The 21,027-nt window shown below is 34.7% G+C and overlaps 1 protein-coding gene across 1 annotated transcript; it reads left to right on the top strand.

Annotated features, from left to right (window-relative positions):
* Window positions 1-13,900: 13,900 nt before the first annotated feature.
* Window positions 13,901-18,847, top strand: LOC149835369 (uncharacterized). The gene is made up of 9 exons (XM_090008435.1): window positions 13,901-14,150; window positions 14,264-14,454; window positions 14,535-14,722; window positions 14,827-15,111; window positions 15,221-15,279; window positions 15,377-15,413; window positions 15,524-15,595; window positions 17,764-18,088; window positions 18,219-18,847. Exons 1-9 carry the CDS (start codon window positions 14,048-14,050, stop codon window positions 18,555-18,557), a joined length of 1,599 nt encoding a protein of 532 aa, XP_089864561.1. The 5' UTR covers window positions 13,901-14,047; the 3' UTR covers window positions 18,558-18,847.
* The last annotated feature ends 2,180 nt before the right edge of the window (window positions 18,848-21,027 follow it).

Below are 21,027 nucleotides of genomic sequence, written 5' to 3'. Positions count from 1 at the left end.
TTTTGTTCAGTCTACAACTCATGAGGTATAAGCTTTACAACTTTAGAATGAACCTTATTTAAAATATATATGGAAATGCTTATAACTTTACCCCAGAATTTTTTAGAAAGAATTGCATGTGCCAACATAGATCTTGTCATATCCATTAAGGTTTTATTCTTTTTTTTTATTACACCATTTCATTGAGATTTATAAGGCATAGTTGTATGAGAAGTTATATTATTATCACTGTAGAAGGTCTTAAACTCATCGAAGTTATATTCATCTCCTTTATCATATCTAATAACTTGAATTTTTCTTCATAATAATCCTTCAAGTTCATGTTTATATGCTTTAAAATTTTCTAAAGCTTCAGATTTTCTAGAAATTAGGCAGATGTATCCATATCTGGAATAGTCATCCATGAATTTGATTAGACATAATTTTTTTTATGTGTTTCTACTGTTAAGGGTTCACATATATTTGTGTACTAGAATTAGTAAGTCGCATGCCTGCTACCTTTAGAAAATGCTTGTCGAGTCATTTTTCCTTATATGCATGGTTTGCACTTTTCAAATCTTATATTTTTAAGTGAAGGTAACAATTTCATGCAAATTATTCTTTTCATTTTGTTAACATTCACATGTCCTAACCTTAAGTGCCATAAATATGCATACATGTTAAATGCACAATCAATATAACAAAAACATTCATTACATTACTTATATAAGGAGTTATATTCAAACGAAAGAGACCATGGTCAAGATAGCGACACCTGAGCTTGACTTTTTCATCTTTTCCAATAGGGACCTGGTCACCTTAGAAATAGATTTCGAAGCTTTTCTTATCAAAGTCCGCTACTGCTAAAAGATTTATTCTCATAAAAGGTATATAAAGTACATTTGTTAGTAGTAGACTAATCACTTCTATTTAGAGCTTGTATGTTCCTATTCTGACCATATCACTGTAGGTTTTATTTCCCATATACACTTTGTGATCTTTTGTCTTCAACTCCTTCATTTTCACAAGTCATTCCTTTGTTTTGGCCATATATCGCATCACCCCTGAGTCAATCCACCAACTTGGGAGATCGCCATTTGTGATCAGTGACTTTGATACTGTGCAAACTACTTCACGCTGATCTCCAAATACTTGTTTCTCTATATTATCTTTCTTAGATCTATATCCTTCTTGAAATGCATAACTTTTGTATAAGAAAAAGCATACACCCTTGGTTGCAGTCTTAGGGTTATTAATTTGCATTGGAGGCCCTTTATGATACTTATTCTTCTTAAATCTCTTGAAGAATAGGCTTTTAGGCTTGATCCTAGGAGATGTTTTTAGGAAGGTCTCTCGATTGTTCATGATTTCTCCATTTTTGTCTTTGTTCATATGTTATTGCTCAAGAGCCAGTTGCAGATGGAGCTCTGTTAGGTTATAAGACTTTTCTGGTTTAGTCTCATGGCAACTAACATCATTTTTTAAGATAGAGGAAGGCTGTTTAGTATGATGAAGATTTGCATTTGCTCAGGAATAAAAATTTCAACTATGACTAAGTCTTTAGCCATTAACAATATATGATTCACATGGTCAACTACGTTGTCTTACTCTTTTATCTTGCATGAATTATACTGTTTGAGAAGAAGCTAAATATGAGTTTCTAAAGTCATATTGTACTTCTTTTTAATTTCCTCCATCATCTTCTTGACAGTGTCATAGTCTTTGATTACTCATATGAGGTCATCTTGCATGAATGTGGGGAGAGTAGCTCAAGCAAGTTGATCATCCTCGACAAACTTATTACATGTTTTCTTTTATTCTTTACTAGATTTATCAGTCGGTGAATGCTTTACTTTGGTTAACACATGCATGGACTTATCATGGGTAATAAATATTTCATCTTTCTCCTCCATATTCCAAAATTTGTTTCGACAATCAGAGACATTCTTTCTGAAAAACCAGTTTCTAAAAGAAAATAACATGAAATATGGGGACCTCATTATAATAATTAAAATATTAAAACTTTAAAGAATAAAACCTAATGAAGAGAGAGGGTTCTCAACCTTTCTCTCCCAAACCCTAACTCTATTAACCTTTGTTTGCTTCTTCCTTTCTCTATGATTCGACTGCCCCACCATCTCCAGTGATGGAGTTCTACCACTGATAGTCGATGGATCCAATGAGGATGATGACTCAAGGACCTTATTGTTCCCTCCATCTTCTCCTTCGATCGACCATGTCATTCCCTTCCTATTTTCCTCCAATCGACTGCCCCACCGCCTCTAGTGGTAGGGCTTCACCGTCAATGGTTGGGGATTTAAGGATTCACAAATTCGGTGGTGCCACTGCATGGGCATCCACTTCTTTGAATAGCCCAAAATGAACTAGGCATTTAGAGGGGGTTCAGGCGAGCAGGGGGTTAGGTGTGTGCAAAGTGGGGTAGGCAAACATCGATCCCACTGGGTTTGTCGAGTGTGGATCCTATTTTCTGGTAGAGGCGGTCAAAGGGTTTGACCGCATTCAACCTGTTAGAGATGACAATGGTGTCACTGACAACTGCTTGATGCTCGTTCCTACCACTAATAACCCCTTGAGCATACAATGATTCTAGAGTCTATATTGAGTTCGCTTCCTTCAATTTCTTTGTAATTTTTTTGTTTTTTATTTACAAAAAAATAGGCTCGATGAATTCTGACAGAATTGTTACACTCCTTTTTTGAAAACTATCTCAGGTCACCAAAGAAAGCAAACACGGGTATGTAAAAAAATTTATGTACCCAAAATTTGGGTTTTCTGCAATCGATATTTTGTTTCAGCAATTGCCCTATGTATGAACAAAAAACACTCTACTAACCTCAAATGCTATTTCCTTGGTTTTAATTTTTTTTCCTTTGGGAGATGCAGGAGATATCGACTCGCGCACACAATCGCTGACAGAGGTGGATCTTCTGCGCTTTGATACCAATGTTGGAACTTGTTTATGTAAAAGTGCAGATTCGGTGGGCTAAAGCATGCACAATTATGCTCAGAATTACTAAGGTTGGTCAAGCTTTCACAATCATCTTCCATTGTGCAGTAATTTTCTGTAAACCCAGAAAATCCAATATCTTTGCGCTATATTGTTTTACGTATGATTTTCTCATACAATCCTGGTTTTAGAGAGATTTTTTTTGTAAACATGTGTTGAATTTTGGACACATTCTTAGGAGAAACTCCTTAAGCCCAAGAGATATATCTATTGATATTTATACATGTAATTGTACCTTGGTGTAAGTTAATTATCTAATTGATTAAATTTAATTATGTTTATCATTAACTGTTATATATACAAATAGTTACAACCTTATGAGAGAGAGAATGACCATTGAGGTGGCCTCTCAACCATTCTTTTATAGCCACTACCTTATTGGGTGTTTTTTGTATAATAAAGTAAAAAAACAAGAAAAAACATCCATTTGAAATCTCTTGAATATATGGATATCTACTAACTCCCCATAAATAATTTAAGAATAAAATTAGGGGGTGGAGTAGTTAAACGTGACGTTTCATTGTTTATTCATAGAGAATATGTGGAGCACCTTGTTTAAAAGAAAGGGCACAATGAGGCATATAGTACAAAGGAAGGAGACAAAGGCTTGGTTGGTTTCCTTTTCAATAACTCTCACATATATTATTTGTGACAAAGAGAACCCACATCTTATTGTGGTTGGCTGGCAGCAAAACTTAAGAAAATAATGGGAAAAATGCATCCCAACTTACCAACACGTTTTTTAGCGACTTTAATTTCTAAGCAACACAATATAAAATTTAAAAGCCAAAAAAATAGAAAAAAAAGTAGAGGGAGAGAAAAGTCGGAAGGAAGTGTATAGGTGCAAACGAGGCTTTCAGACCAGTATCATCTCCAAACTCTTGGATTGCTTGTGCTTTTTAGTCTTTTTTCCTCTAGAGTTGTGGTAATTTACATATAGGTGCTCAGCGAATGAAATATTTACGTTTAGTCACCTGAGATATTAAGGATTTAAGATTTTTTAAGAAACTACTTAAGAAACTTGCCTCAATAGTAATTTATCAGAGCTGCTGCCAGAAACTCTACATGTATGTTGGAAACACCTTCCCCGTTTAGCCAATTTCAAAATGTGAAATACCATGTTTTTCTAAATTTGTGAGATTAGTTATTGTGTGAAACCTATTTACTTCACATGGGAAACTGATATTTCTTATTTGGGTACATGTTTCACATGCATTTTCGGTTTCCTTTACACAATTTTTTTGTTTATAAAACAAAAATTGAGTTGCATGTGCTAGTTAAACTTTTTAGTTACTTATTTTTGGTAACATTTGTGCTTTTTTACTTTTAAGTTTTAACCCATGTGAAATATAAAATGTAATATTTTGAATCTATTAAATCTAAATCCTAAGGCCCTGAACACTTTATTATGATATTTATTCTTCTAATAAAAGTAGCATAATTGTACACTGGTTCACATGAAATATTCAAAACTTACACATTGTTTGACAGTTGTAACAAATCTATTTATATATCTTATAAAAGAAATTAAACCTGTAAATTTTTACTATTTATCACAATGTTGGTAATTTAAGTAAGGCTGAATAAATAATTTTATAAAATAAAAGTAAAACAAGCATGTTTTTGAACAATTCCTGAAAAAGCAAACCACTTTCTCTAAATAGTTAAAATATGACAAGGTTAAAGGTCAAACTCAACATACAACCCTAAAATTATTACCCTTTTCTAGAAGCATACAAGATGGTCGCAGTGTAATACCTGATATTTTTTTGAAAATTCTGACCAATTTTCAATGTCTAAAGTGATGGATATTTTTATGACTTATGTTGTGAGTTTTGAATGCATAGTTACGACCACATCAAAATTTTGAAAACAACGAAAGTGATTTCGTCAAAATCCGAGTTTGTACGATCTCAAAGCATACCCAATAACACTAAGGGCAAAATCATAATTTTGAAGGTCTATTTTATGAGTTTTGAACCCATGATGATATCCGTATCAAAATTCCAAAAAGAATGGTATTGATTTTATCAAAATCAGAGTTGAAAGTCATTTGAAACATGCTTGGCAAGTTCCATGAGAATAATGGTAATTTTAAGTAGATTTCAAGGTTCGTAGTGACCTTAAGGTCATATTCATCCATACCCTTGTTGACCAAGCTCAGTCAACTATATATAAACAATTATATTAATTCATATTTTTTTAAAGTATTATTTTTAAGTTTTGAGGTTCAAAGGAATTAAAAAAAAACATAAAAAATTAAATAGTAAAAGTGAGAACACAACCAAACTAAAACTCAACTAAAAACCAACCAGATTAGATCTGATTGGATCATGTAGGCTAGATCTAGATCTTGCCCAAGATCTAAATCCATCTTTTCCTCTCCCCAAAGCCGTACATGGTTTGATTCCCATGGTTTTGCATGAAACTTTAACAAATGTTAAAATTCATGCCTCCATGCGTGTACCCATGTATGACCATACATGGATCCCTCCCATTTCCTATATAAAGGGAGACCTCTCCTTTGAAATGCATACGAGCTCGATCTTTCTCACTTCTTCTTTCTCCCTCTTTCTCTTTCTCTCTTCCATTAGACCCCCTAACACCACCATTTTTTGTGGTGCTCTCCAATTAGCTTAGTCGATTTTCCCCTTTTAACCCGGCTCTGCCCCCTATAGTGACTCAGTTTTGTCCACTATAGTGAATTGATTCTCCCTTTTGGTGAACCACTTTTCCCATTTATTTTGACACCTGGTTCTCTTGTTCTGTCCTTCACCCGGATCACCTTGAAACCCATTTTTGAGCTAACCTGCATTGTCCTCTCGCACCAACTCGGTTCACATAAGTCGAATTCCCTCCCCATCACAATTCAATTCAATTTGACTACGCTCATCGAAGTTAGGTTTTGGAGGAAAATTCTTTCAAGATATTTTGGGAATTTTCAATCTCTTGTTGATATACTCTATAGAGTCGGTTTTTATACCAAATGCTCGCAGTTCGATGTTAAAATTCATATTCTTATTACACTTTTACTTGCGTATAATTTGTTTATGTTTCGATAACCTCGCATGTGTTTGATATGCTATATAAAATAATATATATTTTTGCATATAAAATACATGAATATATATATATATATGTGGATTTTATTGAAAAATATCTTGTATGTTCGTATTTCCCAAGAAAATATGCTATCATTCGTTTCTGGAGAAATATATTGTGTGTGTACTTGTTCTTTTGCTACACATAAAATAATAAGTTTATTTGCATGCCTTGGTTTACGAACACATATTATGAGTTTTTGACCTGTATTACAAGCTTTTAAATTCAATTACGAGCTTTCAAATTGTATTACAGGCTTTTAACCTATATTATGAGCTTTCAAAAAGTATTATAGGCTTTTAAACAGTATTATGTGCTTTCAACCTATATTATGAACTTTTAATCGGTATTACAAACTTTTAACCTTTATTACGAGCTTTCAACCTGTATTATAAGCTTTCAACTTGTATTATGGTCTTTCAACAACCTGTATTATGAACTTTTAACCTATATTATAAGATTTCAAACTATATTACATACTTTTAACATGTATTACAAGCTTTTAACCCATATTACAAGCTTTTAACCAGTATTATAAACTTTTAACTTGTATTATGAGTTTTTAACCTATATTATGAGCTTTTAATCTATATTATGAACTTTCAACCTATATTATAGGTTTTTAACCTGTATTATAGACTTTCAAACTATAATATGAGCTTTTTAACCTATATTATGAACTTTCAACATGTATTAACAGCTTTTAACCTATATTACAAGCTTTCAATATATATTATGAGTTTTTTCCATGTATTATGAGCTTTCAATATATATTACAAGTTTTTGACATGTACTATGAGCTTTTACTCATGTATACAAGTTTTAATGTATGCTTACGAGCTTTCTAACAATACATGTATAAATTACTCTAAATGCATAGGAATTATGAAATCTCAAGGTTTAGATGCTTTATATTTTAGAATATGTATGTTTTGAGTTATGTGATAATTCTACTTTTTTGTTAAAATATTGCATCATATAACTGATACATGCAATGAATAATTTTGCTCAATAAAGCGATAGGTCACAACACCCTATTGATTGTGTTAGCATGTTAAAATGTCATAATATGCATGCATGAATTGGTATGACTCATGTAAGAGCCTTGGGGTTCAAAGAAACTCGATGGTGCCATTGGGCCCATTTGTGTGTATGACATTTGAATAATTGATATTCTACTGTAAGACATCAAGACATGTTGGTACAATGAGTGGGAGTTTGATGGAAACCCATGAGGTTCGAACATGCATTAGGCTATGAAAAACACATACATAATAAATGAGTGGTTATTCGCCTTTACAGGCAAGTCGCTCGAATGGGCTAAATTCCCCAGAGCAATACCGAATGAGTTGGGTACATATGAGTGGAACAAAATTGAGTAGTTACCCTAAACATGCACTTGTGTTACTGAACCTTGATATTTGCCTATTGTTTTGAGACACAAAAAATTATGAATCCTGTTAAAAAGACAACCCTTATAACCATTCAGAGTAGGCTTATCTTTGAGAGGGTAGGTGGTACAAGCCTCGAGTGATTTTAATATATTTTTATTAGAAAGGCATCCTAGTAGTCGGTGTCTATCAACGTATCATAGGTGATAGATTTTCAACTACTGTAATAGTTTGAGATGCAAGCATATTGAGTAAGAATGGCTTTTAGAGAATTCTCTCTTGGTTACAAATCGTTCTCCTTAGGATATGTTCAGCTAGTCATTCAGGATAATTAAAAATACGTGACATAATAAACTCTCGAATGGACTAGGCTGATACAACGATGAGTGGCTCTGCGAGTACCCATAGGGAGAATAAATTTTAAAACAAAAACCTTTTGAATCACCAATTTTGAGATAAAAATATGTTTGATAATACAATCAGTTAAATATATTTTTTCTGTATTTATCAACATGATTGTTGTAAAGCATGCACGTTCCTGTGAAATAAATCTATGCAAAAACTGTTGATCAACTATGACATATGAGTTGTACAGATAGATATAAATTGTGGCACTTGAATATGCTTTTAATATCTTGAGTTACTTGGAATTGGTATATACCTACTAGACTATCACAAATCTAACCCTTTTTATGTGAAGATTATTGCAGGTAAAGATTACGATGCAAAGCGGATGCAGGATGCTGCTGCACTATCGACCAAGCCAATCATTTTTCTTTTCCGGACATTAAATTCAGACACATGACATTGTATTGGTTTTGTAATATTTTAAATGGTACATCATTCTTTTGAATAAAAGTATTTTATTTATGTCATGTTATCATCTTTTGAATTTAGTATAATTGTTTTTGTGTGCAATGTATCCCTCCGAGGTTTTGAACCCTTATTAAAAAATGTTTTCGCTGAAGATTTTAATAAAGAAAGAAAAAAATTTAAATTTTCATAATTTTTTTATGGGCATTATAGGTGGTATCAGAGCATAATGAAAATATTAGCTCATAACACATCCAAGAACTGTCATCACTTTGTATGCATTTTTTTTGCATAAATTAATATTTATGGAATATTTGTAACAACATAAGATTCGGGTAAACTTAGTATAACCTAAAAGAATTTAGTATCAATCTCACTCATTGATAATAAAGGATGACTTGCCATACAAGAAGGAATTTGGACCCACATCACGAGCAGGATGATCAGAGAAGGTGTTTCATGAGGACCCTCAATAATCTAACTACCGCAATTAGAGACTACACACAGGCCAAGCAAGTGCCAACAGTTTCTGCAAAGGCAGGACGTAATCCTTGAGGGATCACATATGGGAAATTTTTAAAGATGGATTCTCATCTTTCATAGAAAAAATAGATCTTGAGGTCGCTGAAACCTGGATTCGGGAGATCGAAAAGATTTTTTGCATATTGGCCATCCCCGATGATAGAAAGATAGATTTTGGAGCCTATCGTTTGCGTGATGATGTTGAACGTTGGTGGGCAACCACCTTAAAGGTCAAGTTTTATAGCGGTCCAATATTATGGGACCAGTTCGTCACAGTATTTTATGTCGCTTACTTTACAAAGCACGAGAGGAGTCATAAGATGTGGGAGTTCCTCGAGTTGCAACACGGAAGACTAACCCCGTCAAAATATATAACAAGGTTTAGAAACCTTGAGAAGTACTGCTCCTATGTTTTTACTACCGAAGATGATAGGGCAATGAAATTTGCCTGAGGTTTGAAATCAACCCTCAAAACTAAAGTTTTCACTCATGGGCCAGAAACACTGAACAAGGCCTTGAAGTGGCCACTATACTTCAAGATGACTAGGAAGAATAATAGAAATACCAGTTGAACAAATTGGTACCACCATATGGGGCCTAAAAGAGTTGGCCTAAGAGGAAGAGATTTGAAGAAGAGAAGCGTGACTCGCAAGCCAAGAAGGCAAAGCAACTGAAAGAAACCCAACTCCAACAACCAAGCACAAGATGCCCTAAGTGCAACTACTATCACCCAGAACCACCATGCCCTCAAGACACTAGAGGATGCCTTTATTGTGAAGATGGTCCATTATGCCCAAAATTGTCCCAAAAAGGTGATAGACTGGCAGATGGAGAATGCTGGAGGATCTCAACAACAACAATAGTTCAAGGAGGAGGCAAGCCGTGTTAATGCCACCACAACAAAACAAACAGACAATAGAAAGCAGGTGTGGGATACCTAGCTAGTCGTAGGTTAAGCCTTCTGAAATGTAGTGTAACCCGATCGCATAGAATTGCGATATTTTTTGTTTGACCAAAAATGAATCAATGGAATCACATATGAGATTTTTTCTAACATTCGGGACTTATTATGAGTTGTCCTCATCATTATTTAGAGTTCACGCATATAGATTGATATTTGGTTGGGTAAGCACCTTTTCGTTGACCTCGAGTAGCCCATACTCAATTTATTCAAACAACTCTTAAGAATGATCAAATTTTGCTGACAATTTTTTTTTTGGAGGGATAAGATGTAATACCCGATATTTTTTTAAAAAAATTGACCAATTATAAATATCTAAAGTGATGGATGTATTTATGACCTATGTTGTGATTTTTGAATGCATAGTTACATCAAAAATTTGAAAACAATGAAAGTGATTTCGTCAAAATCCGAGTTCGTACAGCTCAAGGTATGCCTAATAATACAAAGAGAAAAATCATAAATTTTAAGGTCTATTTTATGAGTTTTAAACCGATGATGATATTTGTATAGAAACTCCAAAAAGAATGGTATTGATTTCGTCAAAATCAGAGTTGAAATTTATTTAAACATGCTTGGCAAGTTCTATGGGTATAATGGTAATTTTAAATAGATTTTGGGGTTCGTAACGACCTTAGGGTTATATTTATCCATACCCTCATTAACCAAGCTCAGTCAACTGTACGTAAACAATTATATCAAATCATATTTTTTTTAAGTAATACTTTTAGGTTTTGGTGTTTAAAGGAATTAAGGAAAAAACATAGAAATCTAAATAGTAAAAGTTAGAACACAACCAAACTAGAAACCGATCAGATTAGATCTGGTTGGATTTAGTCAGATCCATCTTTCCCTCTCCCAAAATGTTTGATTCCCATGGTTTTACATAAACTTTAACAAATGTTAAAATTCATGGCTCTGTGTGTACATGGCTCCTTCCCCTCCCCTATATAAAGGGAGACCTCCCCTTTGAAATGCATACGAGCTCCCTCTTTCTCACTTCTTCTATCTCCCTCTCTCCAATTAGCTCAGTTAGTTCTCCCATTTTGACCCGGTTTTGCCTCATATGGTGACTTGATTTGGTCCCCTATATTGAATCAGTTCTTCCTTTTAGTGAATCACTTTCGCTCCTTATTTTGAGACCCAATTCTTCGGTTTTGTCCTTCATCCGAATTACCTCAAAACCCATTTTTTAGCTAATCTGCATTGTCTCCGCGCATCGACTCGGTTCATATAAGCCAACTCCCCTCTCCCATCGAGGTTTGATTCAATTCAACTACACTCATTGGAGTTGGGTTTTGGAGAAAATTTCCCCTAGGATATTTTGGGAATTTTTCGTCTCTTGTTGATACGCTCTATAAAGTAGGTTTCTATACCAAATGTTCGTAGTTCGATATTAAAATTTATATTCTTACTACTCTTGTACTTGCATATGACTTTTTCATGTTTTGATAATCTCATATGTGTTTGATGTGCTATATAAAATAATATATATTTTTACATATAAAATACATGAATATATATCAGGAAAATATGTAAATATATATATGAGAATATATATATATGGATTTTATTAGAAAATACCTCATATGCTCGTATTTCTCAATAAAATATGCTATTATTCATTTCTAGAGAAATATATTGGATGTATACTTGTGTTCTTTCGCTATGCATAAAATAATAAGTTTATTCATGTGTCTTTGTTTACACCACATATTATGAGCTTTTAACCTGTATTATGGGTTTTCAAATTGTATTATGAGCTTTCAAACTATATTATGCACTTTCAACCTATATTATAAACTTTTAACTTGTATTAGAGACTTTCAACCTATATTACAAGCTTTTAATCAGTATTATAAGCTTTTAACTTGTATTATGGGCTTTCAACCTGTATTATGAACTTTCAACCAGTATTACGTGTTTTTAATGAGTATTATGAAGTTTAAACCTATAATACAAGATTTCAAACTGTGTTGCGAGCTTTTAACATGTATTATGATCTTTTCAACCTATATTATGGGCTTTTAACCTGTATTATGGGCTTTTAACTTGTATTACAAGCTTTTAACCTATATTATAAGCTTTCAACCTATATTACAAACTTTTAACCTGTATTTTAGGTTTTTAACATGTATTATAAGTTTTCAAACTGTAATATGGGCTTTTTAACATGTATTATAGACTTTCAACATGTATTAAAAGCTTTCAACCTGTATTACAAGCTTTTAATATGTATTATGATCTCTTAACATATATTATGAGTTTTTACCATGTATTATGAGCTTTCAATATATATTACGAGTTTTTGACATATATTATGAGTTTTTACTCATATATACAAGTTTTTACATATGGTTACGAGCTTTCTAACAATACATAAATAAATTACTCCAAATGCGTAGGAATCAAGGTTTAGATGCTTCACATTTTGGAATATGTATGTTTTGAGTTATGTGATAATTCTGTTTTTTTTTTGTTAAAATGTTGTATCATATAACTGATATATGCAATGAATAATTTTGGTCAATAAAGCGATGAGTCACGACACCCTACTGACTGTATTAGAATGTTGAAATGTCATAACATGCATGCATGAATTGGTATGACTCATATAAGAGCCTTGGGGCTCAAAGAACCTCAATGATGCCATTGAGCCCATTTGTGTGTATGACATTTGAATGACTGATATTGTATTGTAAGACATCGAGATATACTGGTACAATGAGTGGGGGTTCGATAGGAATCCATGAGGTATGAACACGTATTAGGCTATGAAAAACACATACATAATAAATTAGTGGTTATTCGCCTTCACAAACAAGTTGCTTGAATGGGCTAAAGACACCAGAGCAATATTGAATGGGTTGGGTACATATAAGTGAAACAAAATTGAGTGGTTATCCTAAACGGGAACTTGGGTTACTGAACCCTGATATCTACCTATTGTTTTGAGACACAAGAATATAATGAATCCTGTTAAAAAGACAACCCTTATACCCATTTAGAGTGAGCCTACCTTGGAGAGGGTACGTAATACAAGTCTCGAGTGATTTTGATATATTTTTGGGAGAAAGGCATCTTAGTGGTCTTCATTCACTCGTAGGTTATAGAGGTTGGGGCTATCAATGTATCCTAGGTGATAGATCTCCAACTACTGTAGTAGTATGAGATGCATGCATATTGAGTAAGAGTGACTTTTGGAGAATTCTCTCACAAATCGTTCTCCTTAAGATCCGTTCAGCTAGTCATTTAGGATAATTGAAAATACATGGCATAATAAACTCTCGAATGGTCTCGGTTGATACGAAGATGAGTCACCTGGTGAGTATCCGCATAAAGAATAAATATCAAAACAAAATCCTTTTAAATGGCATATTTTGAGATAAAAATATGCCTTATAATGCAATCAGTTAAATATATTTTTATATATATTTATCAGTGTAATTATTGTAAAGCATACTTTCATGTTAAATAAATCTATGTAAAAATTGTTGATCATCTGTGACATTCGAGTTGCACATATAGATATAAATTATGGCATTTAAGCTTTTAATATTTTGAGTTAATTGGTAAATAGCTAATAGATTGTTACAAGTGTGACCTTTTTTTAGATGATTATTACAGGTAAAGACTGCGGAGTGGATGCAAGATGTTGTCATCAGTGCCAATCATTTTTTTTACATGTAACATTGTATTGGTTTTGTAATATTTTAAATGATATAGAATTTATTTGTATAAAAAAAAATTTATTTGGATCGTGTTATGATTTTTTATTTGGTATAACATAATCTGCCAAAGTTTTGAACCTTTATTTGAAAATGTTTGTGTTGGCTATCTTAATAAAAAAAAGTTTTAAAATTTCCCGGTTTTTCCGGGATTGAAAATCTCGAGAGACGCATAGTCTCCCCATTTATGTGTAAAAAAATACTTGCTTGTTTTCATCATCATGCTTTTTTCTGTTAAAATAAAAAAGAAAGCAAGTACCCTATGAAATCATCTGACGAGACATGATTTGATCGTGCAGCATAAAAAATGAAAGAATTTGATTGATTAAAATTTTATAAAATCTTTTAAATTACCAAATATCATTCTCGATACACCCACAGAGAGAGAAGATATTCTACATGAAGCGTCGCCTACCAACTTCCTTCCTCCTCTTCCTCTCTTCGTTGTCAACGATAACAGTCGTATGATCCGATCAGACCATCTATATTTATAAACATCTCTATCTCTCTAAGGAGGGGGAAAATGGTGGGTTCTTTGAAAACCCAATGTGTGTTGGTGCTTCCCTTCCTGTTGTTGCTCGTCGTCCCCGCGCTCTCCTTCAATGTCAAGAAATTTTCTTTACCAGGTAGGCCTTTCACCCATATCACCATAACGTGGGTAGCGCCTTTTGTTTTTTCTTCTTCCCGATTTTCTGCAGAGTTAAGGATTTTGTTCATGTGTTTGTTTTGTGCGTTTCAGAGGACGCGAGTGAGAGCTTCGATCTTCGACACAGAAGGGTTGTGGCTGAGATTGCGCCTTCCCCGGCGGGGGCCGTGAAGGAGAACAGCTCCTTAGTCCTAGCTTCTAGCCGGACCTACAGGAAGAACCCTTTGAACGGGTTCCAACGGTACACCGGCGGATGGAACATCACCAACGTCGACTATTGGGCCGTTGGTTCTCTCTCTCTCTCTCTGTAATTCGGCATCCCCATTTGGTTATTTGATTCTGATATTTCTGAAAATCCTTGCAGTCGGTTGGTTTCACGGCAGCACCGCTCTTCGCAATCGCCGGAATATGGTTTCTGCTCTTCGGCCTGACGCTCTTCCTCCTCTGTTGCTGCTATTGCTGCTTCCCGCACCGGAGGGGCGGATACCCTTATTCCAGGGTGGCCTATGCTCTCTCCCTCATCTTCCTCATCCTTTTCACCATTGCTGCCATGTATTGAATTGTCTCTGACTCCCCAATTTTTTTCCTTTTGATTTCGTGGTAGCTTTGAATTGATCTTCTTGTTGGTTATCCTTGTTAATTTTCTTGTTGGTAAGTGTGGGTTGTGTGGTGTTGTACAACGGCCAAGGGAAATTCCATGATAGCACTACCAGTACTTTGCATTATGTCGTGGGTCAGGCCGATCTTACAGTCAGCAACCTGAAAAACTTTTCCAATTACTTGGCTGCTGCCAAGAGCATCGGAGTCGATCAGATCTTTCTTCCTGCGGATGACCGGGCGAAGATTGATACTATGCAGACGAAGCTTAGTGTCACAGCTGATAATCTTGGCAGCCAGACAGCAAAGAATTCTGATGATATGCAGAAACTGCTTGACTCTGTGTAAGTATGAAAAATTCATCTTTCAAGATACTGTTCCTCTGTTTCCTTGAATTATATGAATGTCAACTGGTTTGGTTATTCTGATTCTGTCATTTGTTTTGCAATGTAGGCGGCTCGATTTAATCATTGTTGCTGCCGTGATGCTCTTTTTGGCGTTTCTAGGATTTAGTAATGATTTTTCTCATCATTATAATTCAAAATGTTGTGCTTCTTGTATATACCCATTTGCTAACGCATTGTTTTTTTTTTCTTATTTTGATTGTAGTATTCTCTATATTCGGTTTGCAAGTGCTCGTCTATATGTGAGTGGTCGTTTTTGGTTGAATTCTTTTGGTTTTTTTTTTTTATGTCTATTGTTGTGACTCCTTGAGTGCTTGAATCGTGGTCTCATCGATGACTTTGTTTGGTGCAGCTTGGTGGTGATTGGATGGTTACTTGTTACTGGCACGTTTATCCTATGCGGTGTATTTCTTCTTCTCAACAAGTAAGGTTTTACATGCCAATTTTGCATAACCTGTTGTTTGTTTCAGAGGTTAAATTGATTGACTATGGCTAAACATATAGCTTTCTGTTCTTACATGATATAAATTTGAATTTTTTCATAAGCCTTATGATAATGATGTCAAAGGAGGCCTTCTAATAGTTATGAATGCTAAGCTCTGATATTTGAAAATTATTTATGTTTTGATGATAAGCCTGCTTCTCATTGAATGAAACTAGCTCTTTATATTCATACACTTGCTTGATATACTATTTAGTGCACTAAGGAAATCGAGTTTTCTGCATTAATTAAGCATTGATGACACACATTTTATATGACAAGAAAACCTTGCACTGCGGCATCCCATTTCCATGACTAATGAATTATGATATGACATTGAGAAAAAACTAATGCTCTGTTTGAGTACAAGGCATCAGACGTTGTTGTGGATCTGGAGAATTGAATATATCCAATCCTTGGAATTGGTAAATACCCCATTGGAGAAGAGTTATTTGCCATTTCATTTTACAAAGGTTTAAAAAGTTGAACTACCTCTCAGCTCACCAGTTTCTTCATCAACTACTTTCTTCCAAACTGCTATTTGTAGGAGCACTTTGACCTAACTTCATCCCAAACCCTCAACTCCTACCACAAATATGGGCTCCGTAACAAAATAACTATCCTCAGTTAGAATTCATATATGCTTTGTTTGAACTTTGGTTCATAATTGGTTACTGATTTTCTTCTTTCAGTCATGAAAGCCATTACATGTATCTTGACAGAAACCCACTGTTCTAGTTGCTAGGACCACCAATTTCTTGTAGTTTGGTTGATTAAAAATGATTAATGGAATAAATTTTTTATGCAAATAATACATAATTTCCCAATGATTACTATTGAAGCAAAATAAGCATTGAAAAATTAGTGGTATTTACCCCCAAAAAAAAGTCGTCAGCCCAAACTTAGAAAGCATAAGTACATAATATGATATCTAAAAATTAGATATTGCATATTTCATGTATCTTAATGAATCTTGAATTACTTGACTCGACAACTTGTGTTTGTAGCTCAAATTATATGTATTATGACTAATATACGAAATGTGGAACTTTTATACAACACTGAGTGCTCTATCTTGAACCCAATGATATGGATGGGCTGCCTATTTAGTTATATTATCTGGATTTGGTGTGATAAATGTCCTGTGGATGGTTGCGATGTTATTCCTAGAAAACTGTGATCAGATAAATTGTGAGGAAGTTGTCCATAATGAACTACAATCTTTTGAAATGATGATAAAGAAACTGGATAGCTTCGAGAGTTGATGATTCTCTGAAATTCAACAGCAACAGTTTCTAAACTTAACCAAAGTTAATGTAATGGTGCACATATCCTAGTAGAGATTAATATCATTGCCACTGTTTTTAAGAATGAAAGCAAAAGCTTTTCATCAGAGTTTTATCAAGGCCATGGCCTTATAGGTTCAGAAAGTTGAGGCCCAAGTAGGAAAGCTTCATTCAGTTAAAGAACCAGGGGTTTCACCACTGTCCAAGAGCATTAAATTTATCAATGAGCTAAATTTTTGGGAAGCAAGTAATGATTACAGATAGTTACTGTGATGAACTATTATCTATTTAGTGAGTAAAGGCGTAGAGGGAACTTGAGGATTTTTTAAATTTCATGCTTTGGCAAGTATGTTTAGGTAATTTGCATGAAACTCTGGTTTACAGAACAAGAAATGCTGAACATTAGTACTTAAGGCCTCAGGTTATTTCATGTTATATGAATTCCTGCAGCATGCAAACGATAACTTGACAGAATCATGTTTCTGCCAACATAGGGAGAATACACAGTTATTTGAAACTTAGCAATTCTAAGCTGCTTGCAAATTTACATATGGAAGCTGTTAATATTTCATTCTTTTGACTTCAGATCATGCATGTGCAATTTAATGAACCATAAATGATAGAGACCAATTCCCCCTTCTCAGTGGATTCTATTATACCTTCTTTTCATATAGTTCTGAAATCCTGGATTCTATTATACCTTCTTTTTATAGTTTTCATTTAATTTATTTGTGTTTTTTTCTTTTAGCATATAATGTACAAATCTTAGATTTTTTTCAACATTATGATGAGATCTTATTGGAAGCTTTCTGTCAATTATGCCAGTGTTGTGTCAGATACTTGTGTTGCAATGGATGAGTGGGTCCAACACCCCACTGCAAAGACCGCACTGGATCGCGTACTTCCCTGTGTGGATGTTGCAACTGCTAATGAATCATTATATCAAGGCAAGAAAATCACCTATCAAATTGTTAATGTTGTAAATCAGGTCATTGTGAACATTAGCAATCAGAATTTTCCACCTGCTCTTGCACCATTATATTACAACCAATCTGGACCGTTGATGCCGCCTCTCTGCAATCCTTTTGCTTCCGACCTGTCCAACCGACAATGTCAAGCTGGTGAAGTGAACTTCAACAATGCAACACAGGTAAATTGACCTTTATAATAGCTGCTCTAAGAAATGACACTAGATCTTACCCCACTGGCTTCGTCCATTTCTGGAGGCATTTCATTCGCTACTGGCAGCATTCATCACTCTAACCGCTAGCATTGTCTAGGTTTGGCGAGGTTACGTCTGTGAGGTTTCATCATCAGGAATATGTTCTACAGTTGGTCGGGTTACGCCATCGAGTTACAACCAGATGACAGCAGCAGTCAACGTGAGCTTGGGTCTGTACCTCTATGTTCCATTCCTGGTGCAGCTAGAGGATTGTACGTTTGTGCGTGACACATTTTCTACAATTAGCAACACCGAGTGCCCTGGCCTGCGCAGATACAGCAAATGGGTATATATTGGTTTAGTCATAGTCTCAGCAGCTGTTATGCTTTCATTGATCTTTTGGGTTATATATGCCCGAGAAAGGCGGCATCGGAAGTACAGTAAAATGCATTACTAGATGGCACTACTGACTGGCACAGAACAAAGCTCCATAGAGGGAACTTGAAAAACTTTGCAGTTGGAACAGATCCTTGGATTGGAGATGAGGTTGAAGGGATGAGATGTACATACACGCTTCAATGTGCTTCCCACGAGGTTGATGTAAACAGAAGCTCTGTATTTTATTAGTCGGATTTTCGTTTGTATTTTATTAGTCAGAATTTTGTTTGTGCTGTTGTATGCTTTGATAGCTTTGTGGGAACAGCCATGTTGATTTATTTCAAACATTCTGATTCAGGTTTGTCTTTCTGTTGCAAACTATGTCACTCGGTTACTCCATTTTGGCTCGAGTTTCTTATTCCCTTATATAATAGTCATACTGGAAACTTTGTAAAAATAATGGTCTCTATACCCAACATAGGTTGCAAAATATAGAGGAAACAGCATATGATGCAAAGTCTAAGATCATAAAATGATTGAAAGAAGCTTATTCAAATCAAAACTCTGGCCCTGTTTAGAAACCATCGGTCCAAGGTAGCAGGAATGGAAGTCGAGAATACCCAGTGCCAAAGTCGTTTCAGATGGATGCAGTTGTAGGAAATAATGGAAGTGGAATGATATTTGACAACTCCAGTTCCACGTTTAACTTTTCGCCTGGACGACGACGTAGTTACCAAGTACTACACACCGGTGAACATTCAGACTGCTCCGACAACCTTCCCGACACTTTTTAGTTTTAATTTCAGCTTTTCAACTGCATTCCAAACAGCGGCACAAGTGGAAGTGGTAAATCCTCAGTTGAACCGTTCCAGTTATCCTAAAAAAACATGTGGATTTGTTAAAACCACAAATTTTGGGGATTCTGTATTTGCACCCCTATCTGCCACCGACGGGCAGTTTCCAAACAGGGTATGTCAGTTTGCTAACCTATCAAATTAATGTCTGCCAAACTTCCTTGGACAACTGTATGAATGGAATTTTTTTAGTGCAACTGCAACTGCAACTGTGGCCCTTGAAAGGCTCTCTATGGGTTAAAAAAAAACTCTTAACAGGGTCATCAACAGGTTGGATCTGAAGTTTGTGTGTCTAAACTATGTTGGTTATCAATTTAAATTCTTGTGATACTAAAATTAAAACGAGTGATGTCGAGACTCCATACCCAACCCTATTTTTGGTCAGTAATGGGTAAACTAGATTTAATTGTTTATATTGTCACAGAATAAAACCAAAGTAGGTGACCGTCTTGCATCTGTTTAGTAACTCTATGAAAGAAAATATACGTATTAACATATTTGTATGGATCTATGTCTTAAAATAAACATATTTGTATGGACTAGGGTCGGGTCGATTTGGCCCAATATGTATTTTGCAAATAGTATGGGAGGGATTGCCTACAAGGATGTTTCGTCATTTGAAACCTAAGTCGAAATATGAGGCATAAAATCATTTTTTTGAAGGAGTAGGGTCAAGACCATAGTTGCCAGAAACGGGTCAGGGCTTAAAAAGTTTCAGGTACGTTTTTATTTGAAGCACACATTGAAATGGTTCCTAAAAATATCGATATGAGTTTCTAATATACATTGATATGGTTTCTAAAAAGAATTGGTACGAGTTTCTCAAAAGTTGATAATATATTTTTATAAAGATACCTATAAATTAAAATGGTTGAACATTATCTAAATCAATCAATATTATAAAATAATTTTTCACAAATTATAATATTTTATTACTCTTAATAAAAAATAGTGTATTTATAAAATAAAATTATTGTTTTTATGCAAAAATGCTAATAGAAACAAACTTGGTACTCATTTATAATGTATATAAGATGATACACATTTCTCAAGTAGTTGAAATGAGTTTCTTAAACATTGGTACTTCGGTTAATGGTTTCAGACCAGAGTTTTGTACGGGTACGCCTGATACACGATACACTTTTGAGATTGGTGCGTGTTTGTGTGTTTTTCGGGGGTGGGGGTTGTGTGGAGATGATCAAGAAGAGGTGGGGTCGACTCTCATATCCTATGGTACATAGTTTTTGAGATTATGGATGTAAAAAAAGGTGTGTGTCTGTGTGTGTGTGTGTGTGTGGGGGGGGGGGGGGGGGGGGGGGGGGGTTGATACATGCTACAAGAAACTTGCATAAAAGTTCCATCACTTCTTGGTCATCTTGGCCTAGCATATGCCATTATAAAGGCCTTGACATCAGCGCCTTTTCATTTTTTCCTTTGTTTGAGTTGTTTCTTTTGACTTTTCAGTATGGCCTTAAATACCTTGGACCTCTTTTTCTTTGCCATACGACTGTTTCTTTTGACTTGTCATTGGACATCCATTGAAGCTGTTAAATCCATCGTGGCCTCTTTTGAGACTAGCATTTTAACTACACAAGTATAGTGGCCCAGATTGCAATACCGTTTTAATATACCTGATCTAAACTTTATTATAAATTAATTCTGCTAGTATATGTTTAGTCCTACTGTTGTTGATTG

This window comes from Nuphar pumila, chromosome 6, assembly GCF_984573655.1.
Source record: "Nuphar pumila chromosome 6, dmNupPumi1.hap1.1, whole genome shotgun sequence".
In the NCBI taxonomy this organism is placed as follows: domain Eukaryota; kingdom Viridiplantae; phylum Streptophyta; class Magnoliopsida; order Nymphaeales; family Nymphaeaceae; genus Nuphar; species Nuphar pumila.
Note: the sequence above shows the minus strand (reverse complement) of the source record. Positions and strands in the feature narration are given on the sequence as shown.

Coding starts and splice junctions, on each gene's coding strand:
- LOC149835369 (XM_090008435.1), top strand. CDS start 14,048: ATGGTGGGTTCTTTGAAAACCCAATGTGTGTTGGTGCTTCCCTTCCTG. Junction 15,280..15,376: donor TTTGGCGTTTCTAGGATTTA/GTAATGATTTTT, acceptor TTTTGATTGTAG/TATTCTCTATATTCGGTTTG. Junction 18,089..18,218: donor ACTTCAACAATGCAACACAG/GTAAATTGACCT, acceptor AGCATTGTCTAG/GTTTGGCGAGGTTACGTCTG.